Below are 27,904 nucleotides of genomic sequence, written 5' to 3'. Positions count from 1 at the left end.
TTCCAGATTAGCACTTTCCTTCATTTAGAGCAATTAAGCAGTTGTATATATACAATTCTTAACGCTCACATAAAGATGGCACCTGTATATTGCCCTTCAAATTTGTTCTCCCATTTCACAAATGCATTTATTTTTCCAAAGAGCATTTTTCATCAGAGCATGCAAACAACAATTGCATACAGAAACTGGCAGGCAGGCTATCAACGGCATTTCATGTGTAAATCCAGGTGCCAACGAGTGTGTGTGCGCTGAGGATTTTATTTATCCTGTATATTTGAGGATACAGATTTAAAGATGCTGTTTTATCACCTTTTAGAATTTGTTTCCAGCGTTGTACAATTTACATGCATGTAAAATGTTTGCCATGTATTTTAAGCACTCCTTCTCTTTTCTTTTTAATTTTCAGTCCTAGTGCTCTTCCAGAAGAGCAGCCACATTCCAGCTCTCAATGTGCCCCTCTCAACTGTCTCTCTAAGCCTCCTCCTTATCCCTAATCTTCATATGCAACGTAAGAGAAAATCCAAACAGAGTGGAGTTCATGCAACAAAGATTTGGGTTGTTCCCAACAAGCAGGTAGACAATCCCGCCTTGTTGCTGCATCGACAAGTCTGGATTCATATCCACAGCTCTGGCAACTGAGGGAAGGTTGAGAAGAAGAACACAAAGCACAGAGCCCAACCTATCAAGAAGACTTTTTATGGTTCCTCTGATTGTATTCAAACTTTGCTATCACAACTAAAGTATAGTGAAATTTAATATCTCAACAAAGTTATTCCTCCCAGCTGCTTGGCTTTACCTCTGACAAAATGAGAGACTTAAGCCAATATTAAAAAAAAAAAAAAAGTTACTAAAATCCTACCCTCACAACCTCTAAGTTCGGCCATAGGAACCAGTTCAAACTTCCTTTTGTCATTAAGGGTGTGATATTTATTTCTTACTTTATTTGCACCATAATTTCGTGTTTATAAAATAGTCTTTTTTTTGGTGAGAATTATATTTAATTCATTTTATTTTTTAAAAAAACAAGCAGAAATAGCTTAAGCGAAGAATGACTGTGTTAATATTAAAAAGAGGCTTGTTGCATTGGCCAGCATATGGCCAATTCTTTTTGCACAAAAATGCTGGCAATGGGTGGAATTGAAATGTTAACAATGACTGTATATTTTGCTGCTGCACTGATATTGTTTATGCACTTGTTTTTTTAATTCCTATTTCACTAGCTTCTGGTTTTGTTCTAGCTCTTCACTGAAAGATAATTATTAAGCCTAAGAAGGAGATGAAAGGATGATGTATTGATTTGTTTTCAGTTGTTTGCTTGCATTGTGATTATATTTTTGCATTTCAGACAAGTAGATGAATTGGTGCTGTTTTTTTGGGCTGCTTTCTATTCGGTATCTGAGAAAAAAATCTAAAACAAGTAAAATGTTGTGTGCTAATTAAAAACATTCTTTCCTCTTGCTCCCATATTCAGGATACTAGCTTGAGGCCTTACCGTGAAAGGCTAGTATGAAAGGCCAAGTTGTAGGCACTTCAAGTGAAGTATTTTGTGGTGAAATAACTGCTGCAGGTAGGGTTAATGGTGGATCAAAGTTAGCAGGACTTTACTGTAGTGCATTTTTTCCTTGCCAAAAATCAACAGATACAGAACCTTAGCTAATGTCAGTTTATGACAAATACTCAGGTGATCTACGCTACGCAGACTCTATCGCAACAGTGCACAGTGCTCCTAGTTAAAGATTCTTTCCTGTAAAAGCTGAGTAAATCATTTTGTTTTGTTTATTTGTTTGTTTTTAAATAACAAGTTTCAGAACAAAACCAAGGATAGCAGAATTTATTTTGCACAATACCTGACAGCAAGGCAAGCGGCTATGTAAGGTGTTCAGCATATGTGGGCTTCCTGATTGGCCATCAGCTAGAAGTCCTCAGTGCTGCCTATTTGTTGGTAACTAGCAGACTCCTTGCTCGGTCAGGTGGCCTTAATTTATTTACGGAAGAAAGGCTTAGATATTTCCACATCTTTATTCCTTCCCTGCAGCATGAGTGTGATCTACAAGAGAGAAACACAGTACAGCCTTAGGTACAGAGCAGCTGGAAAAAAATGCTGCAGATATGGTTGGAATAATTCTTTTATATTCTGCCTGAATCTGAGAAAATGAACTCAGTCTTCTGTTAGTAACAGTGCTTACCAAATGTTATGATACACAAAACATCAGCAGAGGAAAGAATCAGTGACCAATCAGTGTGCCTAACAATCATTATTTCCATGGTACCAGTAATGAAGGTGCTGTAAATAGAAATATTCTATGTAATCAACTGTGTATGTCATACAGCCTTGGCAAAGCAGCTGAGCTATTGTAACAGAACATTCAGTGTCAAAGGTGGGGAAAATAGGAACAGACTGATATCAAATTCTAATCAGAACAAACAGACAATACTCACCAGTGTTTCTGCTGAGGTTTCCATGCAGTTCACATGGTTCTTCTTGTATACATTTACATAACTATTTAGTATCGTACTTAACTGATGTGTTGTCTTGTCATACGAAAGTCAAGTAAAACTTGTTCAGCTCTATCATAGTTTGACATGGAGATTAGCTGCTATTTTGATTTTTATTAAAAATAAAAAATAAAAATAAAAAATTGTCTGAGGCAAATGTTGCCTTCCAAGAGCACCTCACAATTCCTGACATTGCCAGACTGGTATAGTTACCTTGCAAAACAGTGGCAATGTCTATGTCCAACAAAGACAGCTCTGTATATTGTTAAACAAAAAAAGAATTTGCATTGCACATTGAACAGAGTGACCACAGGCTGTACTTGGAATAGTTTTTCCTATTTTCATATCCAAAGCAAACATTTGCCCTGAATTTTAGTTAAACAGAAATTTAGTGAAATACATTTCCTTTCTATATAGATATGAATTTATGAAAAAATGATATAGTGGAACATTTGTTTAGTAACGTATTTGTTTCCGATTGTAATTTGCAGAGCAACTTTGGGAAACTGAAACATTGTACTGGTATGTCGATGTGGATCAAGAGTTACAAAACAGCATTTAATGGCATAGAAATTGTGGTCCTGTTTTATAGAAATAAGTGGGTTTATTAAATTTTTTATTCTCTTAAGCTTTAAATTCTTCATTTCTAAGTTTTCAATTTGCATTTTTAATATGTAATAAAACAAGTAAATGTTGGAAATTTAAGAGAACTAGAAACAAACCAACTTAAATGTACAAATGGCTGTAGTTATTGCATTGTAAGTTATAAAACTGTGTAGGTCCCCAGGACAACTTTTGTCAGTTAACCAGTACAAAATAAAATACATATCTTGAACTTGAGATGATAAACTCTTCTTTGTTATATAGTGATTGGTAGCATGCAACTTTGTGAGATATTTTGTAGGAAATATTTACATAGACAAAACCAGACACAAAAGGGTTTTTTCGTTTGTTTGTTTCTTTTTGAGTTGCAAAATATTATACTCTGTCCATTTAAAATTAATTTATGATGTGGTGTTATCTATGCTGGTTTTTAAAGATTAAGAAGAAAAGGATATATATATTGCCTAATGGTTGAGTATACTCAGAACTGCTGAAATGTGTCCTAAGCAGGAAGGAAGCAATTCAAATCCTGCTCTGACTTTCGTATCTGAAATGTAGTTTTTGTTCTCTGTGATGGCCTTGAAATTTCCTTGGTTTTAGAATAGCCTTTTTATTTCTGCAGCATTCTGTTTTGGGTTTTATTTTCCAATGCAGTGAAAAAAAATATTGTTTGTTCAGTGAAATGATAAAAGTCTGGAAATCCAGTTATAGGAAATGTGTGGAAATTAAAAAAAAAAAAAGGAAAAAAAAGATTGAAATATAAGGGGAACAAAAGATGTAACATATAATAGTAAGGAAAATATATTTTCTATCAGAAGGTTAATAGAAGCTTTTACAGAAAGAGGTAATATTATCATTTCTCATGCTAATCATATGGATGTTTCTGCCTTCTATGTGGAGGCGATAGTGATATTCTTTCTGATTGACAGGTTGGCACCTCTGTGCTTGCTCCATCCACATTTTTCACGGTAAATTAATGTAACCATAGCTATACAGTAGGGCTCATAGAGTGAACTATAACTAATGCAATGCTGCAAATTTTAATGCCAAGATGACCTTCAGTTTACTTTTGATTTTAAAAGATTGGTAACTTGATAACTTGTTTAAGCCATTTACCATATTAAAGTGTTAACCGAAGGATTACGTTACAAAATATAACCTCACTTATGCAACGTGACCTCACCTACAAAGGCTGCTTGTGCTAGTTAGGTTGCGAATACTGAAATACAGCTGTTTGTAAAATATGGACCAGTCCTCATCAGGCTGGGAACAATGCCCAGGAGCCTGGGCCCTTACTTTGATACCAACCTTATTGCTCAGCATGCCATGCCAGTGTCAAGATTTGCGCTGCCAGTTCCGCTATAGCTGGATTCATCATCACCATCAGGTGTAGATTGCATCAACCCTTCTGAGGGCTGTTTCCTTTCTCTGATGGAAGATGTGCATCCACTTGGGTTATTGTAAATTTCTCTCTACTTAGGAAATCTATGTTTGAAAATGGCAGACACTGATGTTTTACCTTGGAAGTAATGATAATTGCAATAGTTACCTCTTTAAAAATTCCGGTCATCACTTTTCTTCAGTTTTCCTTTGCTTGCTGTGTGTGCAGTGAGTATGAAAGGGATATACAGTATTCAGACAATTTTTAACCAGTAAGCTTCTCTCCTCTCCTCTCCTCTCCTCTCCTCTCCTCTCCTCTCCTCTCCTCTCCTCTCCTCTCCTCTCCTCTCCTCTCCTCTCCTCTCCTCTCCTCTCCTCTCCTCTCCTCTCCTCTCCTCTCCTCTCCTCTTCTCTTTTTAGTTAAGCATCCTGTGGAAAGAAACAAAAAAGCAATTGCCTTTTGCCTTCAGGCATAAATGCATCTAAATATGCAACGTAAAATGCGTGCATGAGATTCTTAACATCATGTAGCTTTTCCATATCCATAATTAAACTAGAAAATTCTTAATTCTTGTGTGATATGCATATTTCTCATGTTAGAAAGGCAAGAGGACTATCACTGACTCTGTATCTATCATTCAGAGGTGCATGGCTTAAATCCTTATTGGATTTTAATCTGTTTCCTGTGGAGTTCTTGAAAATCCCTTTCATGAAATATAATGGCGATTGAGCGACAAACTGACAAAGGGTAAAGCAAAAATCCTGTATTCCATGACTGGAGTCAATGTGCAAGCAGACTCTGGGTGACAGGGCTTTGTTTCAGAAGTGTCTTTCCATGAAGCTCCATATTTGTTTTGATTATCATTATTTGCTGTAAAAGAAACAGTGGAGAAGAGTGTTTGCAAACTAAATTATACAGTTACTTGATTTCAAGGGTATTTTGGAAATCAATGAAAAAAAGTGATTGATAAAAGTTTTGAGTAGACTGGCTTGCTAGCTGAGTTGTTATTCTATCAGCTGTGAATAAGAAATAAGAGTAATCTAGCTTTTTGTGTTTTCCCCCTGTCCACAGGTATGGCTCTGTGTGCTATACCAGTGGATAGATTAAGTCCATTTTATTAGTTATTGCCCTATTGGTTTTCAGCCCTGTGGTCTGACTGTTAAAGGGTTAATTAACTCGATCCTTTGTAAACAACTTTAAAAAATGAAAATTGATGTTTTGTGACTTTTGTAATCTATTGAATGTTTCCATTTGCATGATGTTCTGTATCTAACTGACCATACAGATTGCTGTGTTCCTTCCAAAAGAGTTTTAACATTGGTGGAGATTGTGACAAACACAAATTTGTATACAGTATGTTTTCTGCTGTGATAACTCAGCTAATCCTATTTGAATTGACATTATGTTGTCCTGCCTTCTTGGGTTAAATGATGAAGTGTTTCTAGATGGTGAAGAATATGAAAGTATATATGTTCATTTGCTAAAGACTGAATAATGGAAACTCTTCTTGTTGCTTCTTTATGCTAAAAGCAAAAAAAAAAAAAAAAAAAAAAAAAAGGAAAAAGGGAAAAAAAGAAAAAAAAAGTTAAATAATTCTTGTTTCCAAAAATGCATCATTTGTTTTTAAAATTGAAGTAACTCCCATGTTAACTCTTTCCTGTCCTTGTAGACAATCCCAGATTAATGCCTTGTGAGGGATTCATAAAGTCTGTGCTTGTAACATGTGTAATATGATCATGCAGTCAAATGGTTGGGAAAAACACTCTAGTGCCGAAGAAAATAATTAAAAGAAGCCAATATACTGATTCTTACATCTTTATGTTCAAATTGAAATTACAGTGTAATGCATAACTGTTCCAGTGAATAAACTGGCCATTTTTGTTCATTTAATTCCATGCTGTCTGGTCTGCTTGTATTTCTGTCAGTTTGCAGTGTGTTGTCATGGCTTGTGCTTTTACATTTATTTATCTCTTAAAGATCCATAATTGTAAGTTTAAAAAGTATCAGAATGAAAGAAAAAGAAATCGAAATGGGAAATCAAAATTAAAGGCAAGGGGAATCAGAATGAAAGCGAAGGTGTTTCCTCTATTTTCTGAGGTTGAAGGAAATATTACATTAAAGACTGATTCCCCAGATAAAGTTACCAGTAGATCTGAGCACTCTGAAATGCTCCAACATCTGTATAAGGTCTCAGTACAGGAATGGTTTGTAAGATATAAATCTCCACCCTCAGGAGATATGTAAGCAAAGTAAGGGCTGAAGTCAGCATAAAATTGGGCTGGGCATGCCATGTGCAGTACAGCATATCACGGCTGATTGTAAAGTCAGAAAGACCTTTTTCCCTTGTGGCAGTGCCTCACTGACAGCAGGGGGGTCAAAAGCCCTCCCTCGGCAGCCAGTCCTGCAGTGCTCCAGGTGCGTGGCCGTGGCAGGCAGGTGGCCGCTGCAGCTCCCTAGGTCCCCAAGGGGCAGCAGGTGTGCAGCTTTTAGAAACAGACCAGGAAAAGGCCTGGAGGAAGGATCGTGCCTCCAAGCCTGCTTGGCCTCTGTAATGTTGGACTTGATGGGAACTACTGGTGGGCTTTGTTTTTGGCTGGCTGGTGAGGTGCTTTGGATAGTAACAGGATTTGTGCATAGTGACAGCACGAGAGCTGCTACTTGCCTGAATCCTTCCCACTTCTCTCTTTCCTTTTTCTCCTCAAGCAGGGGGAGGTCTCTCAGCCCACCACCTTGGCTGTGGTCCTTGCAGGAAGTGCCTTTGGCAAAGGCGTCGTGTGATCATCTTAGCAAAAGTGTGACTGCTCAGGATACAGTTTTCTTCTGCCAGGTGTTCCTTCCCTTCAATATTAGAAAAAAGATTTTTTTTTCTTTTTTTTTTTTTTTTTTGAGCAATGTTGAAACCCAGATTTCAGGAGACCACTAATAAGAACAGAAGTATTAATAATGAAGAGAGACAGGTTGAAGGGCCTGACATCCATGTCTTTTAGTAGCCTGTGAATAACATAGAAGAGAAGGTTTTATATATAGAATGAAATATGGGGGGAAATGGAGCTAAAATAGATAATTATAATTACTTGTATCTTGGGAAAAAATGTTTGGAATAAAGCCAGATCTCATCTATTTGTGTATGCTAAAGGCCCAGTCACAAGTGCTTTCCTCTCAGTGGAAGGTCTGAGTGATTGCCTGATGGTAAAAAGAAAGCCCTAACTTTGCACAAAAATAAGGCTCAATACTACAGCTGACAACTCAGCAGAAGCATAAGAATCCAGTAAAAAATTATTGACCTTTGCAAGAATGATTCCTTCTTTACTGAAACAGTAAATTAGAAAACATACATTTCACTCATTATTGTTTATAAATTCTTTTATATCATATTGGAGGCATCTAGCTTCAGAAATAAGGTTTGATAACCAGTTTTAGAGAAAAATAAAAATAATTTTAAAATTATTGGTATAATCATACATGATTGAAAAAATAGTATTTGTGCTAAAGCTCCATGTAAGGGTGGAAGCTTCATCTCCCATAACTGACTTATAAGGAAATTTTGGAAAAGAATAAAGAGAGAGTTGTGGCCATTTAAATGAATTCGTAGGATTCCTTACTTAAGAGAGAGCTGTCTTATTTTTAGGTTGTGTTCAATGTCATATTGGTTAAAGTATTAAAATTGAGGCTATTTAATGAGATTAGGAACATAAGATGGAAAGCCATGTGAGTACAGAGCTCCCTTTGAAGATCAAATTTTGAATGCAGAGAGTGCAGGCCCTATATTTTGTTTCTCCTTACAGAAGTGGTTAAAGGCATATGGCAACTGGAGAAAAAGAGCTACTGTGTTTACAGTACCCATCTTCTATCTACCTATACAAGAATAAAATGCTTTGCTATAGAAATAGGAAACCTCTGTTAGAGACACGCAACCTCTGTAAGCTCAAATGGTTCAATGCTGATCCATACAAGTAAGGTGTCTTCCTACAGCAGTGCAGTTTGTTAGTGCGCTGAGGTGAAGAGACAGCTCTCCTTCATGGCCTTACAGATACTGCCAGCAGACCTTAGAACAGGAAAGATACTGTAGAAGTCAGATGGGTTTTGACCCAAGTCATTCAAAGTCAGATGGGAAACTTGATTTGGTCTGAGTGAATGGACCTGGCATTCAGCTTGTTCCATAGAAATGTGATCTAAAGAGATCCCCAGGTCGGGGCAGGGCTCCACTGGCGTTGAAAGGACTCCATCTGGATGTTGGGTATTTACGTGTTTAGAGCAGATTAGAGGACTGTGGGCACAACATGGAGTGTCTTGTGCTTTTGTAACCAGCTTGTGACTCAAATTGAACCATGCGAAATTTAAAATTATTATATAATGTTATATAAATGTACCGCATACAAATACCAGCAATTTCAAAGTCCTAAGTTGGTGAAAAAGAAAATGCCTCTGTAAATCCACCACTGCTTTCATAGGTTCCTGTTATCTAAGCCAAATGCAAATTAGTTCTATTTATCTTCAGAGCACTCTATGCATATTAATTAATTCCCAAAACATCTTTGCAAAATGGGTACTGTTATCTCTCACCTACAGATAGACAAATTGAGACTCGGAGGATGGAAAACATCATCAACATGCAATAAAATAAAAGTTTCTGTACACTTAACTCTCCATCTCTCCACATGTATCTCTCCTGCACACACATGAACACCAAGTGTTTTAGATGTGGTAGCAAGGTGAGTTATTTAATCTGTGTGGTAGCCCATGCTACAGAACCTGCATTTCTTTATTATTTGAGTTCATTCAGAGCTAGATCCCTGTCCCTGCAGTGCTTGGTAATAACACATCCTCACTATAAATAGCAGAGGTTTAACATTCACTTTCTTGTTTTAGTTTATTTAGGCCTATGTCCTCCTTCTCACACTGTGTGCCAGGCCTGTAGACTAAAAAGGCAATTTGACTCACTAGGCCCAAGATGAAAACATTTTTCCCCCCAACAATGTCAGCGCAGTAAAATGTAGATGTTCTTTTTCTGGTAGAGAACTCTGATTTCCTTTAAATTGACTGCATTCCTTTAAAGACTGTATTCAAAATCATGAGTATAAAGATGTGAGAGTCCGACTTAAGATTCTAGAGCTTCTGAAGTCTCAGTCCACACTCCTCTCATCTATAAGATGAGCACCCCTCATTTATGCAGTTATGCATAGTGCTGTTTATGCTTGAATATAAAAGCATATTTCAATTCTGTATGGTAAAGGTAAACAAATTTGCAGTGCATAAAGCCTTGGATGTATACAGCAAAATTTGCTTGAAGTACTGAGTTCCAAAATTAGACAATGTTAGATCTCTGGAGGTAAGGTCTGTTTGTGACATGTAGTTATCCAAAAATGCATTAAAAAAATATAAATATGAATGGAATGCTACTTTTGAGATTTGGGATGCAAGAAAGAGTTTAAGTGGAATGGGACCAACATTTATATCCTTTTCAGAGCTTTTGCTCCAAATAATCACATTTCAAACCAGAAAGATCCGAGGAGTCTGTGGAATATAATGAATGAAAACAAAGGTGGATGAAGGAAGCTAACTTAGAAGAGTCTGCAAATGCAGCAACAGCTTTGAAGTCTCTCTGCTTCAAGTCACTATAAATTATTAAGAGGCATGCTGAGACTCTATGCATGTACCATATGCCTCCTCATTAGGAGAAATCGTAAGTACCTGACAGCTTGGTTTTTACAATAAGGAAAAGAAACAAAGTTAGGAGAGTATTGCAATATTGAGATCATTATATTCTCTTCCAGAGCTGGAACTAATAATTTGCCTTTCTTTTCACAATGTTTGATCAGCCCGTTGCTCTCTAGGGCTTGGCTTTCTAAGTAGAGAACCAAAATATTTGCTTGCTGTTTAGGTAAGCATTTGTAGACGCAACAGCTAATATTTAATGTATGCAGCACTGTAACAGCATATATGGTTCTTTAAACAAGTACTATCCCATACATCATAGCACCAACAAAGAGCTGAGGTTAGGAGGCACTGTGAATAAATGCAAAGCAATGGCAAAGCAAATTTTGTTTCATGGTCCATGTGATCCTGCTCCTGAAGCATACCAGAGAAACAGCTTAGAGCAGCCACTATCTCCACAAGCTGCCATATTTTCCCCAGGGGTCACTACCGACTTTCCCATCACCTAACTAGGTATGGACCCCTCCGAGAACAGGGAGAAGCTGCAGGGCCCAGAAGAGATGGCAGCTAGGAGCTGGCTGCTGCCACCACCGGCACAATTAGCACAGCCTCCAGACAGGTCCCCAGCAGCCTCTGGGAAAAGCTGGCACATATTTTCCCATCAGACCTCAAGCAACTTTTGGGAGCTATCGGGATCAACTTTTCTTCTAATATATTCTATTTATTTATTTATTTATTTATTTATTTATTTTCAACAGTGAATATAATTTATTTTGGCAAAAGCTAGAGAGACTACTGATATGGGGTGTGGGGAACACCTTAAAGAGCTGGGACCCCTGCCCTGGAAATCGGACCTTGTTCAAATGTCTCAGATAGGGAGCTTAGCCTGTGGTGGATTTTTAAACTCTTTTCAGAGTGGCTATCAGGTCTTCCTGCAGAAGGAAAGAAGAAACAGAAGGAGAGTATAACATTTTCTCAAGCATATATTGTTTTCTCTCTCCCTTTTACCAACATGACCTTATTGAAGCTCGTAGTTAATTTAAATCAAAGCTGAAGTCCTTTTGCTAATGATATCTAAATGTCTGGCATTCACTGGATATTGGGAAACATATTTCGTTAACCTGTGGTGGTGATAATGAAGAATATTCTGAGACTTCTAAAAGCAATTAGTTTGTTAACGGAATGCCACTCGGCAAGACTTACCTAACAAAACTGATTAAATAGCAATTACTCCTCTAAGCAGCAACCCTTCAGTAAAACTAAGGGATATATGTGATAGCCTTATCTCAACATGATTTCTACAAATTACAAGGATTTGCTTGCAAAGGAGAACATGCTTCTGCACAGTCAAAAAAAGGGGTAACACAAAATTAACATGGAGGCAGGAAGGTTTCTTCCTTTCATTATCCCAGTGCTACTCTTGCAGAGCTACATATGAGCATTCAACTGGTGGTCTGCACTGTGGTAGGGAAGGAAACCCTGGCTGTAGGGGTCTAATATGGTTCTTAAGTGGCTGGAAGCCTACAAAACCTGCTGCTGGTTGGACCCCAACTGCCTTTGCTGGGGCCCTAGATGATGTCTTTGTTCTGTCTTACACAGTCAAATAGACAAAACAGGAGAGCTGTACTGGGAATGTTATTGATTGGGCTAAAAGAAATTGTCGTGGCTTTTCTTCTGATGAATACCTACCCATCCTTTTTTTTTGTTCCAGCAGCAAATACCTAGGATTTGCCTAAAACTCCCTAGAGTTCTTGTCATGGATTACTTCTGATGTTTAGCTCACAATTCACACTACTGACTCTGCAGCTCCTTCTCACATAGATGTAAAACCACACTTAAGAGACCATGTGTACCGCACTTTGTGGTGGGGAGTAAATAACAAAACGACTCCGTGTATCTGTCAGCGTAAGCCAGTATAAAACTGTAAATTTAGTGTCCCCCTGTTCTGACAAATACTGGGTGCTGCACAGGCTCGAGTCCCTCTAATCTTTGTAAACCATTCCCCAGACTAAGAAGCCAGAGTCTACAGCCTCAGGCTGAAATTCACATTATGTCCTTGAATGCTGGATCCTGTGTTTGCCTGCTGATTTAACTGAGGTTAAGTAACTCCCTCGCATTTACTTGCTTGTTCTGTGTATCTCTGTTGCACACACTGCAGCTGCTTTGTGCATTGTACTGCTGCTGCCATCAGAAGAAACTTTTCATCTGGAATGTGCATGAAGGCCTGAGATGCGTGAGATTCTTCTCTAATTAGTATCCTACTGTATCTTTTGGTGTGTCGGTTCTTGTTTTCATTGTCCTTCCCTACTGGCAGAACTGGTTTGTGGGTTATCCAATATTTAGTTCACAGAAGATGCAAAATATATGATGATCTATATCCTGACTTAGGCAGGATTTGGCTTGGTTAGCTTTGTATAGAAGTATGGTTTTTTTTACATCATAAGACCCATTTTAATTTTTATTTAGTACTTAACAGAGTCATTCTGTCATTCAGAGTCATTCAGAGTCATTCTGTCAGATGTCAATGAACATACTGTACCTGTCAGCTCTAAATACGCTACTCTAAATAAGGTAATGTTGTGTAATTCTTTGAAACACTATGCTTTCCAATTTGTTAGGTGCTGAGTTCATGTGCATTCTTTCTTTACGGTGTAGATTAGTGCTCCGGAAATATGTTACTCCACAGAGTTACTGAGAAGTACAGTTACAAGGAAGTACTCAGGGAAACTGAAGCTAGAGACCATAACCTGAAGCCAGGAACACAGACTGAATTCAGGAACAGATTCAGCTGTAACTCAGATGAAAATAAAGATAAGCTCTAGCAGAAATAAAGAAACTTGACCAGATGCAAAAATAGAAAGAAGCGGTCTCAAGCAGTCAAAATCCAGTCTTCTGAAGGTTGTTTCCATTAGGAAAAGAAAAGGTTGCCACAAAGAAGTTTACTGAGAGCCCAATGTTTTACATACAGAAAAAGTGAAGCATTTTACAAACTAAAGAAAGATTGACTTCAAGGTCCTGTTTCCCTGAATGCTCTGGTCATCCAGCAGCACAAATTGAATGGTTTCAAGCCCTTCACTTGCTCTTTCAGTTTGTTATTTTTTTTTTTCCTGAGGCTGAAGCTTGCCAGCTGTCCTTGCCACCTTTTGCACCTCTGTGGGCTTCCATATGGTTCCTGTTGTACCTCCCACATGCAAATAGGTATAATTAAATGAGTTCTCCACCACTGCATTTCTCACCACCCTCACAGAAAGATTTAGAGACAGATGGCCCAGCTATTGCCCACACTTGAATGTGGGTTAGCTGTGTGTTACCTCTGTTGCCATAGAGCAAAGGGGTATGTAACTCTTCCCACACACTGTCTAGGGTGGGAGGTCCGATGCAGGACTTTTAGTCAAGTAATGTCACATATTTTAAGCAGAATAGGCAGCTTTGTCTGTGTTTAAGCTTATTCAGTATGTTCTTTTCTCAGATCCTGTTTCCTATTATAACACTAAACTTTTAATCATTCAGGGTGATGTTTTCCAAGATAACATCTCTCTCTGTCTTTTTATGCTTAGAAAGATGTTGTTTCTCTTCCTGACATTGCCAGAAGTCTGTCTGTTTCTCCCCAGAGACGGAGAACATGAGAGATTGAGAGCAGTGTGTTAAAAAAGGGAAGGGCATGCCAGAAGGGAGGCCGGTTGTTACCATGTGGTAGCAGGCAGAACATACCTGTTGCTGGTGGACAGCAGTTCAGAGCCAGCTTCAACCAACTGGCCCAGGTCTGTGCTGTGGCTAACTGAGAGGGAGAGGGACAATTACCTACCCTGAGAAGCCTGTGCTGCACCACAGTGTACAAATGCTCTAAAATTACCACAAATCCACTGACTGCATGACTTCCTTCTATCTCACACTGTCACCTCACTGTATTACATACCTCAGAGTCCTTCTGAAGAAGGATTTGCCCAAGAAAATGAGTTTTTGCAGCCAATCTCCTGATGCTACAGCACAGAGTTACCAGGATTCTCTGAGGTATTCTCTTTTGTTCTGAGGTATTTTCTTTATTTTCCCAAGTCACATTGCAATAATTTACCACTCACTGATAACATCACACAAAACAAAGTTAATGTAGTTCATACCATTTGGGTAGGATTTGTGGGGTGTGCGTGCTTGTCCTTCTTTTTAAACTGTTTTCCTTCCAGGAGCAGAACTCCATGTTTGAAGGGGCAAGTACAAAATTTAATAACAAGTGATAATTATGCCTGGCTAACAATTGGCATTTTGAGCAATCAGGTAATAACTTCAGTTGATGTCAGTTTAGTTATCATATATAACACAAACAGGCAAAGGTCTTCTATTTTCAGTCTAACTTTCCCATAAATTACCATTTTGTATTCTATTACTGTACTGGCATCTTGGACAACTTTGAGCAAATAACTTCTCCCTGTAATACCTCATTTTCCTCCTGTCAAATGAGGCTCATACTTGCCTGCTCAGTGAAGTGCTTTGGGAATTACTAATGAGAAAATCTCTGCCTTTCTTCTCTCTCCATGCTTAAATACTGAAGATTACTCAGTATGAGTCCAGATGAAGAATTAAGTGTGTGCCAGTCTTCTGGAACAAGATACTTACCTGAACAAGTTAATGATTGATCCTTAGTACATATCCATTAACTGTACATAGCTAGTTTACAAGAATCTGTAGCTCTCCTGGTGCAATGAAGTCAGCAGGAGTACCTTCTGCTCTTCATAACACAGGTATAGTCATTTCCATATGCCCAGCCCAGGTCAGGTGACTGAAGTAAGGAAATAAATCAGTCTTTTACCTCTGAGTCACAGCTTCTTTGTATGTTTGCAAAACGAAACCCCAATGTTTGCAAGAACACGAAATCCAGGAGGTGATCTGACTACCTCATTTTTGTTGGACATGAAAGAGGGGGCTGCAAGATATCGACCTTCTATTGGAAGAGAATGATTTCACCGAGAACAAAAGAGGAAGCAAGTGAGCGGCCTGACAGATTCAAAGGCTCTCATCCTGCGTACAACAGTCTGCGATTTTTCAGCTTCATGGTGGCAAAAGTGCAGACGTTCTGCCTGCTAACATCGTGTCCCAGCTAAGCAGATAAATAGGGGCTTTCCGACACTGTTGTGAACCTAACCGCAGCTCTCACACCAGCATAGCCTTCTGATTGACTGTCTCGACCTTAATTCAAATTTACAGGGGGAGGCAAAAGCTTTGGCCTGAACGAGCTGTTTTAGACAGAATTACTATGATTGCAAGTATTGTAGCTCTGTCCCTGGCATCAAAACTCACTTACTCACTTTTCAGTGGTAGGATTGAGATGTCTTTGAGAATTTTCAAGAGGTCCCAGTTGACTAGGCTGGGTGTTAGGGAAAGGTTCTGCACCCAGGGGGTGGTCGGGCACTGGGACAGGCTGCCCAGGGCAGTGGTCACAGCACCGCGCCTGCTGGAGTTCCAGAAGCATTTGGACAGCGCCCTCAGACATAGGGTCTGGTTTTTGGGTGGTCCTGTGTGGAGCCAGGAGTTGGACTCAATGATCCTTGTGGGCCCCTTCCAGGTCAGGATATTCTGTGATTCTCTAATTTTCTCTTTAGAAGACGGGTAATACCTCATGGCCAATTTCTTTTACATACACCAACAAATCCCACAGGAAGTGGACCTCTTTCTAGGGAAGGCATTTCAGAGGTGACCAATGACAGAGGGCAGCAGTACGGCGAGCAGAAACAAACAGCCAAACAGCCGGAGTGTCGGGGAGGGGAACACCTATTGAAATGGACACGGTGCAGGTGGTTAAACCCCTCAGCTCCCTGTCCCGGCCCCTGCTGGCAGCGGCTGCGCTCCCGCGGCGCCCACTTCCCCGCGGAACTCGCTCCTCCGGCCGGCCGGTGGGCGGGCGGCTCGGGGAAGTTCCCACACGGCCCCGGCCGGGCTGGGCGGCGGCCGCGGGCTCTCCGTGCAGCCGGGGGGGCCGAGGCTGGGGCCGGCGGCTGCCAGGCATGTACCGCTGGCAGGACAGGGCAGGGCTGGGCTGGGTTGGGCAGGCAGGAAGGGGAGGGCGGGGAGCGGCGGGCAGGTAAGGGGCCGGCTCAGGAGGCGGCCGCAGCCGCGGTGCGGGCGGGGGACGGAGGCGCTGCCGCTGCCCTGGCGGCTATGCCGGTCCCGCCGGACCGCGGGCGGGAGGGACGCTGAGGACCCGTCGGCTTTTCCCTCACTCTGCCGTTCTCTGTCTCTCCCCCGTCCCGAGGATGAGCGGAGCCGAGGGCATTAACTTCAGGCGGACGGCCATCCGCAGGAAATCCACCCCGGGCTTCGCCGCCGTCTCCAGCGGAGCAGCGCGCACCTGCCCCGCCGGCCCCCCGCGGGGGGAGGCCGCCCGGGGGCCGCCGGCAGGTAACGGCCCCTATCAGCTCCTCACGGCCCCTATCGGCCCCTCCGCGAAGCCCTTCGCCCCGGGGACACGGCTGGGGGTGCCCGGCAGTGCGGCTCGCTCGTACCCCCAGCCCCCGGCCGGGCCGGGCCGGGCTTGCTGCGGTGGTGAACCTGCTTGGTGCTTGTACCCGCTGTCGGACTGCGGGAGAGCACTGTCGCGACCCACTCTCACGACCGGGACAGCCACCGCAGCCATGGCTGCCCCTCCCTCTCCTCCTCTCTCCTGGCCCCTTTCAGTAGCACACCTGTGCCAGGAGCGTTTCACCTGTCACGCTTCACAAGGCAGCCGCATCAGCTTAGCTTAGCGCGGTTAGAAGGGACAATAAGCTCAGGCTGGTTGCAGGTGTTACCTTGGGCTTGTCGTAATAGTTAGCTGTCTTGAAAACCATGCAAGAATTGCAGAAAGTTTTTGCTCCTGAGCAGATTAATGCACACCCCCATATATACATATATATATATATATGCATGTACATGCATACAGCACGTGATCCTGTGATGTGATGGCAGTGAGTGCTCCAGCAGGCGTGACGTGCTGTGCTCGTGTCGCAGCAGCTTGGCTTTATGGATGTGGAAGGCCAAAGTGGACAAAACCAAGTCTGAAATTTCCAACACACGCGTGCTGTATTGCTGGGAATGAGAACGTGTGAAATATAAAGAACAGGATGTCGGGGGATGTCTTTTCAGGGATTCCCAGGCAAGAGGCATGCTTAATTTGAAAGTATGCACAAATAAGAACAGACTGTCATGGTGTTGTTCATAGTGTGCTTTATTTTAGCATTAATATGTAATGGCTTTGGCCATGTGCATAAATCCACTTTTTTTTTTTATTGGTGGTGGTGGGATTTTTTTTTCCCAAGGCTTCAACTGCATATTTACATCTGGAAATAGGAATTAGCAGCTGTATTTGTAGTTGGAAGACTTAATGGATTTCATCCTCCTGTAACACTGATCAATTTGAACAGGAGCCCTGTGTTTTGTGTTAATTTTTATTTTAATTTCATCAGGCTTCTGCAGGTGCTTGTCATTACCCCAGAGTTCTGAGTAATAATTTCATACTCGACTACAGTCCTTTATTGTTGCCCTTTTCAGCCATGCACACACTAAACCCACAGGTGATTGGTATTTATTCAGTGTACACACAATGCATAGTTTGACAGTGTTCGTACAAAGTTTTTGTGATTTCTGGATGTCAGCAAGGTGCTGAGGACAACAACAAGAGCACCACGCTTCTTATCAGGTGGATTTGCATTACAGTAATTAATATCATAATACTTCCTTGCATCATGATTGCTAATATGCTTGCTAATATGAAAAAAGTAACAAAATGAAGAGGAGGAAATGAGGATCTTAGTGGGCCTTTAGCTCCTTACCTGCTCCTCTGGTTGGCAGTGACTACTGCAGAATGTGCTCCATCACCCTGTAATTCCAGAATAATTTCATAGCCTTGTTTCCAGCCTAGTTTCATAGCCTCTTTTTGGTCAGAATGCAAACTGCACCTGCTGCTGATAAAAGGTGATTTATGATTCCTGCCTTGATTCTGCAAGTACAAACTTTAATCCTCAGGTGCAACATAAAGCTGGGTGTGCTCTTTCTCCTGTTAAAAAAAATAAAATGCAGTGCTTATGTTTTCTTTTCCAGCTTACGAAACACTAACTGGATTTTAAGGGGCCTTGTAAAGCTGGAGCATACCTTTGGCCTGGTTGAAATCCTTTCTGGAGGGAAGGAGGAGTTACTGTAGACCTCAGATCTCCAGTCAGTCTTCGCCAGGTGTTGTGAAATACAGTAGTTATTTATGTTTTGCCTGAGGACTGGACTCTTATAGTTGTCTCAGGTCAGCATCTGACAAACAAGTGAAGAAACTAGGTGTATCACACGAGTTATTGTAGTGTATAAATACATTGAAAGAAAATCTGGATTTTGTATGTGGCAAGCTTATCAGAAGTCTTCTCAGATTAATAGTGTGTTCTTTAGTGAGAATACTTAAGACCTAGTGCAATTGCCTTACACTTAAGAATGTCCTCACTGCCTTTGACGTTGGCCTGGTGAAGAAGGGAATATTGCAGATTTTCTGTGCTGGGAGATAAGATCTGGAAGTAATTCCATTCCTGGTGGTGTTTGAAAATGCCTTTAATGATGAAATGGGCTGCTTAAGTTGTATCTTACGGCATCAGTCTTTTATTGTGTCTTGCAATCTAAGTGTCCAACTTCTAATGGAAATATCTTTCTCCTCTTCAACATACTATTGTCCAAATCATTCAGGTTCACTGTCATAAGCAAAATTGCAATTGAGTTCCATTAGCATTGAAGTTTGAAAAAGGTTGGTGTGTTTACCTACCTACAGGACCTTTTAGAATTTTACACTAATTTAAGGGCTTGAACAAAAGAGTACTTGAATCTTCAGAGATACTTTGAAATGGTTAGGAAATGTCAAGGCTGATATCTGGAGACAGTTTAAAGAAGAGCTTTTGGTGGAGTTAGCATGATTATTCCCATCAAAAATGGATTATTAACCATTGGGGATTTATTTTTTTTTCTGTGTCGAGTTAGAATTCATAGTTGGTACTAACTGGAGCAAATCTTCAAATGCAAGTATGTGTTTTAACTCAAAATTAGCTGTCTGCCAAGAAGTAGGTGTAAGTTATTGCTTGCTTGTTCAGCACCTTTTGCAAGCCAACAGCTCTGCAAAGCGTGAGCATAGCAGTACTTTGATACCGCATTGGATTAAACTGTCCTGGAAGGTTGTATATCCACTGATTTAACTTGATTTATCTGTGTAGTGAAAACAGTTCTGAACACAAGGACACAGTAACTTGCTTTCATAGAAATAAATAGCTTTTTTTTTCTTTTTTTTTTTCTTTTTTTCTGTTACTGGTATATTCACCTCTATCCTTGCTACACATAGACTAGGTTAACTTCCTGTGAACTTAAGATCTTGCACTGGTTCCTTGGCTTTGTTCACTTAAATGCAAATTTACACCCTTTCTGGACTGTTTGTCCCATTCCCTTTTGCCTAAATACGCCTGCTGGCATTGTGCTGTACATTGGTGTTCTCAGACATTACAGCATGGTTCTTAGGAAGCTGAGGTAATTTGCATTCAGGACAGCACTCACTGCAGCAAGGTATCTGCATAACACTGACAGGCAAAAAAAAAAATAAATCCTGCTGCTGGTATTATATCCCTGCCTGTTAAATTGATACGATTTTATGGGATTATGTTAACAAAACTTCTTTAGTCCTTTGGGTTTCCTTCTTGCAGTATGAGATAGCTAAGTAAGACTGTAGTAGCATCCTGTTCTAGTCTGTGAAAACTGTCTGCCTGGTTGATTTTCATTGTTGCTGGTTTTCTTTAGTTTAATTTTTGAAAATTAATTAATTTTGGACTATCATTCTCCTTGCTCCTGCCTCTGTGTTACCTGCTGTATGATGTTGACTGGTCTGCAGTGACTGAAAATCTGCTTGCTATTGAGTGTGTTCAAGGAAAACCTGTATGATCATTAGGGATAATCTAAGCAATGGTTGGGATCTCTAGATGCATTAGAGGCCACTGCAAAAAAACTGATTGCCTTGTATGCTTTCCTGGTGAATGCAGGGTTTTTGAAATCTTTCTAAAGTTGAAATATCTCAAGGAGAGCTGATACTTCACAACATTGAGGAAGGAGGGTGAATATATAGGAATTTGCTTCTAAATATTCCATTCCCTTCAAAAAATAAGGGAATGTAAAGTACAGAACTTGCACAGAAATACATTAGCTATTAAACTTCCCTGTTTGCTGTTATTAGACAACTTCCTGTTTCTGTGGGCCAAATTAAACTCGTGTGCCTCCTGTTGAAGTAAATGTGTTGTGTGGAAGGTGGCAGAAAATGAAACTTAGTTTCCAGAATATAATTGTACGGTTTTCTGAGTCTTTTCTTTTCCTTTTCTTCTCCTCCAAATATGTAGGATCAAGGTAAACCCTTTGAGCGCACAGTTCAGTTTACAATGTATCAGGAAAGTTGCTTGTCTCTATATTTTGGGTTGGCTTGGTGTGTCTGTTTAGCCTTTGCTAGGCAACATCTACTTTAACCAGTAATTTTTGTTGGTCTTTTAATACTGACTTCCTGGAGATTAGGGTGGTGATTCCCCTAAATAAATTCAATTTCTTATTCACAGCTGCTTGACTTGCTGATGGTTTGAACCACAGAGGGTTTCAAAGAAGAATTTGACAGGGGTTTGCTAATGATATAAATCTGCTCCTTGCTGGAAAGGTTTCTCTGGAGCGTACCACCCAAAATGAAGGTGCTGGTAAACACCATTCCTGAAGTGCTTTTAGGGATAGCTAAATTAGGAAGGTAATAGCTCGCATACATGATCCAGATTAGTTTGTTATACAGAAATCACAGGATCAGACTGCTTTTGCAGATTAAAAAAAAAATGGTTTGGAGATTTTTGAATTGGAGGAGAACCTGCTTAGGGACTGTTATTTTTGGGCAACCAGTAAATCAAAAATATTGAAAAAGCAAGCTGTTCATACAGGAAAATAATGTTCTGCCCGTTGGTTGTTTTGTCCTTTGTCTGTCAATATCTGTGCTTCTTAAAACTGTAGTTGTCAGACTTTTCACCCACTTCTTAACTTGTGGTGTTGAGCTATCTCATCTCCCAGCATTTCAGTCAAAATCCTATTCTGAGCAGTATTTTTATTTGATGCTGTTTGTCAGTATGTGTTGAGTACAGTGTGAGCTGTGATAAAGCATTTTAACTGCTGTATTTAGCACTGTTATGTCTTAAAGAAATGTTAAGTATTTGCTGTAGAAGACAAATTATCTTCCCGGCATGATGTATTTGTCAGAGGTAAAGGAAGGAAAAATACAAACCAAATTATTTTAAAATAAGATTATTTTTTCTTCCCTCTTCTATTTATCTTAATAGTGGGTAGATTTTCTTTGGAACACTATTATCAATTCAGTGCTTTAACCCAGTTACTGACTACAAATCTTGTAGCTGACACTCCTCTGTGAGGTGAAAAATGGCATTCTCTCCCAGTATGGGACACTGCAGATAGTGTTTCTCTTGAATGTAAGTCAATCTAGGATGTATAATTGCACTTAGATGATCATAATGATCCCTTCCATCATGTGAAATCTAGAATTAAGCTTTGCCTCGAGCTCTTGATGGTAGAAGCACTTTAATCAAATGTGTAGCTGTGGACGTCTTGATATATTCAGGCCATTATCAACAAACTTACATGCTTCTGACAAGGGGAGACAGAATTCTGTTCAGAGAGGGTATCCCAGAGCTATAGTTCTGTCAATCACCCAAGCAAATAAAAAGAGGAAATTGAAAAATGATTTTTTAATGTTTTGTTGAAGTAGCTGCTTTGGAAGTAGCGTTTTAATACAGGTAGCTTCAGCAGAAGGAACTACTTCAGAAATTAGTGTGGAGAAGGGAGTTTGGGGCTCTGTTGAAATGTTGATGTATGAAATAGAAATCAGACATGTCGTCTCAGTGTACGAATAAACAACAGTAAGGCAATACCAGAAGATGTGGAGAAATGAGTAGAAGCAGAAGAGGAGAGGGACTAAATTGCTACAGTAGTTTGCAAAGCAAGATATGTAAAGAAAGATGTATATATTTTTAATGAGTTTTGGAGCAGTTTACCTCTGATTACACTGAATTTGATGAAATGGAGTTTAAAATGGATTAAAATTGGAGGCAAAAGACATGGAGTAGAAGCTAAGGCAGAGTGATGAGAAAATGTTAGTTACGAAGTATTAACGCTGAGCATGTCACAGATGTTAATATAAAATATGCTAAGTAGCCTGGAAAGGAGGGAAAATGTGGTGGAACTCTAATCTGCGAAATGAAATCCTGTGATTTATTCCTGACTTCTGTATAAATGTTGTCTTGAAGCATAGATGATAATGCATCAGATTTACAGGTCTAGCCTTCTCCTCATGGATAATTAAAGGCATGGGCCCCCCTCTCAAATAGATGCCAGTGTACCCATAGGTAGATGAATACTGGGGAGAGAAACTGTTGACTAGCAGTTAAAAGTAATTTTGACTGATTCAGAGGCTTGATTTCTTCTAGCTTCATAAAATATTTGGCTTCTCCTTAGTGGAGTGTGTGAAGTTTCCATGACAGGCTTTTGATTCTGTTAGTCACCATCATGACCGAGTCCTCCTGGTCAGGATTTTCAGCTATACCCAGCCCTGTAGCTATGTAATGACGTGGTAACTACATCCAGCTACAGACTACTTGAAACCTAGGGAGTCTGAGGTGCCTCTGAGTGCTATTTGTGGTGCTGCAATACCAGGCCTGTCCCAGGGTTGCTGTGGGCAGTTGTCCTAGCTTAGTGGTGGACCTCTCCCCTCTCACTTGGGTTAGAGTGGTGTGCTTTCTCTGGACCAGCTGGATTTTTGATGGAGCTTCTGTGTGATCTCTTTAGGGACCTTGCAGCGCTTGAAACACAAGTCAGTAGAGAATTTTCTAAGGAGGTGGAAGGTGTCCCTGCCCATGGCAGGGGGATTGGAACTAGGTGATCTTTAAGGTCCCTTCCAAACCAAACCATTCTATGATCTGCGATCTTTTGGTACGTCTTCTATGAGGTGAGAAATATCAAGATCTGGGCAAAACTGCAGACCTGAGAGGAGATCATCGTGATGGTACCCAGTGACTTCTGAAGGGGAGAGACAGAATGCAGAGCCCCCTGCTGCTGGTTCTGATTAAGGATTCTGACCGACTGAGCTCTCTTCCCTCTGGGAAGTGTCAATTCTTTAAGCTCCAGCCCATATGCAAGAGAAGGGTGACTTTTTTCCCATTTGCTTCATGATTATATTGGTAACCTTTATTTTCCTTCTGGGCTGAGTCATTCAGTCACTAATGCTATTTCAGTCTCCTAAGTTCTCTTCCACCATGGAAAACCGGTTTTTAAATCAAAAAACAAAGTTTGAGTCTACAAGAGATTTGAAAAAAAACAACACACCTATAAATGACCCAAATTGTAAAATTGTTAAATAATAATATTTGAAGATAAGACTCTCTTTAAATGTTTTGTCTGTATTAGAAGGACTTGATGTCAACTTCTTCAAGTGAATAATCAGACTATTTTTCCTCTTTGTGCTTACGTACTGTAGTTCACTGTTTTGTCTATGGTACTTCAGTTTCTAAGTTGAATATTAATATGCACATTATTTGTGTTAACATCAGTAATTGAGTTAGGAAATGAAACTTAATGGCTAATTATGTTCATCTTCAGAACTGGAGATTTGAGAATCAAAACAAAGCCACTGATACAGGAAGCATAAATTGTTTTGGATAGAGCTGAAACCTTTTTTTTTTTTTTTTTTTTTTCCAGTTGTATGCAATTATACTGCTAGACCTTCTTCAGAAGACTCTTGCCAAAACGCCCCTATTTTAATACAGGCATAGTTTACATTCCTTTTTATTCAGTCTGATACTAACTCTGGTCATTAAGAAGTCACATTCCGTCTGTGAGGGTAGAATCCTCACAGGTAAATGCTTACCTATTTTAGCAGTTCTACTGTATTCAAGAAAGTTATGTGGGAGGACAGATAACTGGGGATGGTTTTCAAGAGTTAGGGGTCCTTTTAATTTGCTCTTTCAAGAAAGAGGGCTTTTATCTCTCTAAAAGAAAAGCTTAGAAATTCTCAGGTGAAAACAGGATTCCAGGACAGTCCTTATAAAACATGAGATTTTGTGGTATAAACAATAAAATGAGAACTGTTGTTAGTGAATAAAATCATACAGCATTTATGTTTTGGCTTATTTTGCTTCTAAATGTATAACTGTGAGTTAAGATGCATTTTAAATTTTACAGCAGTTAAGTTGCATCTACTTAGCCGTAAAAACAGCTGTTCCTGTTAGAAACTGGAACAGCCATTCCTGTTTATTACTGCAGAAGTTTAAGTTGATTTTCATCAAGTTCTCCTGGTTATCTGGACCAACTGTTGCTTTGTAATTACCTTCATGTTTTCTTGAGTAACAAGTGATTGTGCAGTAAACAGTGTTCTTTATAATTTATTAATGTACATCTGATCCAGTGAACAAATATGCTCACCAGGCTTAAAAGCGAAGGGCATGCTTATGACTGAGCTGGCTGTTCACACGCTGTTCAGGGACTGCCACGCCAGGTCAGGGAGCAGAAGGTAATGGCACTAGGACTCTATCGCGGCTTTTGTGGTTGGGTTGAATGGAAGGATGTAAGCAAGTCAAAACACAGCAGTCCAAGGGGCTGGTTGTGCACATAACCTATTTCAGAACTTCCTTATATCCTTCCCTGGACCCATATCAAGCCTAAAGGATATCTTCAGAATAACTCTGCTGACATGCAGTTGAAGGAGGGAGTTCAAAGTCCATCCTGTCTGCTCTGTGTAGCCAGCAAGAAACCTAGCTGGTGTTGGCACGGGCTGCCCTTGGCATTCAACCTCAGTGTTGAGAATTATCCCTTTCTCTTTAAGTGTTTATCTTTCTTACTATCTGTAAGACCTTACTGCTTGTGCACAGGATATACTAAAAGACTTTTGATGATAAGAATGAGAATGATACTCGCATTCAGTGCGTTAATAGGGAAGTTGAAATTTACAAGCCCAGATGAACTAGTTGGCTCTTCTGAGGGTTTTGATACAGCTTAAATAACCAAGTGTCTGTTGACCTTAAAACTAGGAAGTAATAATTCCACACAATTAATATCTGCTTACTTTTAACAGTATAATCTCTGTTTTTCTTATGTGGCTGACACTGTGTAGTTAACTAGGTTTATATGGGTTTGCTTCGGTTGTTTTCAGCAAATGCAGTTGAGCTGCAACAGAAATGTAGGCTTATCATTTTAAACTCTGAATATTAGCTGTATTTTGAAATGAGGTACATAACATGTGAATCTTAGCACCATGAATATTGTATCCTCTTTATTTCCTAAATGCCATTTGGCAGTTGGGCTGAACTGGATCCTGAGTAAAACTAATTTTAACTGTTTTTTTTTTTCCTTGTAACTTATTAAAAATGTTGAGATACGAAGGTGATAGATCTTATATGCAGTGAAATCATTTAATCTTTCTCATTTATTTTATGATTTGCTGATTTAAGTATTTACATCATTTAGAAAACCAAAGATTATTTCTATGGATGACCCATGCATCTCAAATTGTCAGATTTTTTTTTTTTTTTCTGCACGTGGTTAAGCAGTGATGTTTAAAGGCATTTGCTCAGCCCTTATCGATTGCTTCCGCTCAGGTCAAGGCGACATGTTCAGCATTCATGTGAAATAGCATGCGGTATTTGAAAACTGTGAGCCCAGCTGAGATCCTCCAATATAAGACATCACACAGCCTTCATAGTCTTCTAAAATTTCTTTGGTACAAATAATTTAGACTCTTATTCTTTAAAATCCATAGTTTTCATTATGGTTTTATGAGAGAATGTTAAAGTAGTCCTTTCAAAAATGAAAGTGATTTTAAAGCTGACACTGAGAAAAAATCCCCAGTGTCAGCAAAACTGCCTTGGTAGTGCTGCTGAAGTATCTGCATGGGGAACAAATCTGGGACGCAGCAGTTTAACTTAACTCTTTTCCAGGTAGTACGTCTGGCCATGTCCTGAATATGGTCAAGTTACAGAATCCAACCCCTCACTTGTAGAGAAGTGAATGTATGACACCGCAAATGAAAAATCAACTTCTGTTGTTCATGCCTAGTAAGTGTCATAAGTGCCACCTTCATTTCACCTGGAGGTGTCTGGGAGATATTCTTCAGTTCAGTAACAAATTACAAAAATTCTCTTTTAGAATAACATTTTGGAGCAAGTTTGCTGCAGGAAAAAAAAATCAGCTTCCCTCTGCTGCCCTGTTGTGTAGAGTGCTATTGTTAACACCAGCATTGGCTTAAAAAAATAAAAATAAAATCTCACAATTTCCTTCCTTTGGTCCCTGGGAAGGAGATCAGAGAACTGAGCAGAAGTAGATAGCTTGTGCTGTTAGGAAACTATGGGGGTGCAAGTATTTAGTAGTCTTCTATCTCATACAGTGCTCGGTTCAGCTCTGCTATTGGAAAAGTACATACCAGAAGAACAAAAAGCATACCTGCCCCTATCTGCTTCCCATATGTTCGTTATTTATGCCAGTAATATTCAGGCTGCCTGTATGCCCCATGTGCTACCCTGAATCTATAGTTTGGGATGAAAACAGAGGAATTTCTTTTCTTTCCCCCCTTAAGAGATCAAAGTAGTTCTTTGCTGTCAAATATTAACTTCTGTTTAAGGAAGGGAAAATACTTCTTAAATGTGAAAAGTGAGGATATATCAAGCTTGACAAGAAGTGCATACTTAGTAAGATGTGGGTAAGGCTAACAGAGCTGGAACCTGCAATACAAATAGCTGAAGTAACTGCAGTGTTACAGTTGGAGGTTTTTTTGTACATGTGCAAGGGCAGGTTGTTTGAAGTTGAAATACAATGTTGTTTACAGTGGCTAAGGGTGTAGAAGCAGGATCAGCTTTCTGATAAGGGTTTTTCCAGGTACAGTACACAAGGGGTTAGAAAAGCAGGAGCAATTTAGTAACTACAAGTCAGGAGAGTGGACTGTAAGCTGAGTGCACGGTGCTGAAATAACTCTTTACGCAAATAATTTTTTCTTTTTAACTTTTCTTGGTGTGTGGGCTTACATTGGAAGATCTCTCTGAGAGAAGGCAGGAGAGTCCTGATAACTGGTAAGCATATTAAACTTTAAATAAAAACTGTTAAACTGCTTTACAGCAGCTGCTAACAAGCCACATAGAATAAAACTAGGTAATCCACTGCTAATGAAATGGAGCCTCTATTTTTACCATAGACCCTTCAGTTATGCATATTCAAGTAGATAGAAGCAAATTGTCCATGTTTATGTGCAGATATATATTCTTCATGTATCTTTTTCTAGATGCGGATGTTATGCCATTGAATGATCTGTGGTTTATATTATCTGGGAGGTGTGATCCGTAACTGTAGCATGGCTCCTGTTAGTGGATTGTTGAGTGTTTGTTTTTAAACCCTGTTATGGAAATATAACCTGTTAAGTTAGAATTTGTCAGGAAATTGACCCTGCAGGTCAATTGAAAGGTTGTAACATCTTAAATGTTATGTGAAATAAAGAGGCTTGTTATTCTTAGCTTTTTTCAAAAGGTTATAGGATACTTGCCACACCTAAACTACAGTGGAAAAAAATTGGATTTTTTCCCCCAAAGAAGCATTGGGTCAGTGTTTACCCATTTGGGAGATGAAAGCAAACAAATATTACCTAAAGATCCTGGAAAATAAGGAACACTGTTAAAAGTTAAAGCAGGAAAGAAAGAACTAAAAAATGGCATTAAGAAAATA

The 27,904-nt window shown here is 39.8% G+C and overlaps 2 protein-coding genes across 10 annotated transcripts in view; both read left to right on the top strand.

The window, feature by feature from the left end:
- The window catches only part of BICD1 (BICD cargo adaptor 1), a 177,432-nt gene extending 171,230 nt beyond the window's left edge, over window positions 1-6,202 (top strand). For all 7 annotated transcript variants that reach the window (XM_040561644.1, XM_040561611.1, XM_040561652.1 and 4 more), the window contains one exon: window positions 407-6,202. In XM_040561644.1, coding sequence (XP_040417578.1) covers window positions 407-412 — 6 coding nt within the window. In that variant the 3' untranslated portion in view covers window positions 413-6,202. The remainder of the gene's footprint in view (window positions 1-406) is intronic.
- Window positions 6,203-15,893: 9,691 nt separating this feature from the next.
- Window positions 15,894-27,904, top strand: part of FGD4 (FYVE, RhoGEF and PH domain containing 4) — a 120,926-nt gene continuing 108,915 nt past the window's right edge. For 2 of the 3 annotated variants that reach the window (XM_040561526.1, XM_040561515.1), the window contains exons 1-2: window positions 15,894-16,133; window positions 16,380-16,525. In XM_040561526.1, coding sequence (XP_040417460.1) covers window positions 15,907-16,133; window positions 16,380-16,525 — 373 coding nt within the window. In that variant the 5' untranslated portion in view covers window positions 15,894-15,906. Of the gene's footprint in view, window positions 16,134-16,379; window positions 16,526-27,214; window positions 27,259-27,904 lie in introns of those variants that run through there. The other variant, XM_040561591.1, reaches the window with a different exon arrangement.

This window comes from Cygnus olor, chromosome 1 (assembly GCF_009769625.2).
Source record: "Cygnus olor isolate bCygOlo1 chromosome 1, bCygOlo1.pri.v2, whole genome shotgun sequence".
NCBI classification, from domain to species: Eukaryota; Metazoa; Chordata; class Aves; order Anseriformes; family Anatidae; genus Cygnus; species Cygnus olor.
Note: the sequence above shows the minus strand (reverse complement) of the source record. Positions and strands in the feature narration are given on the sequence as shown.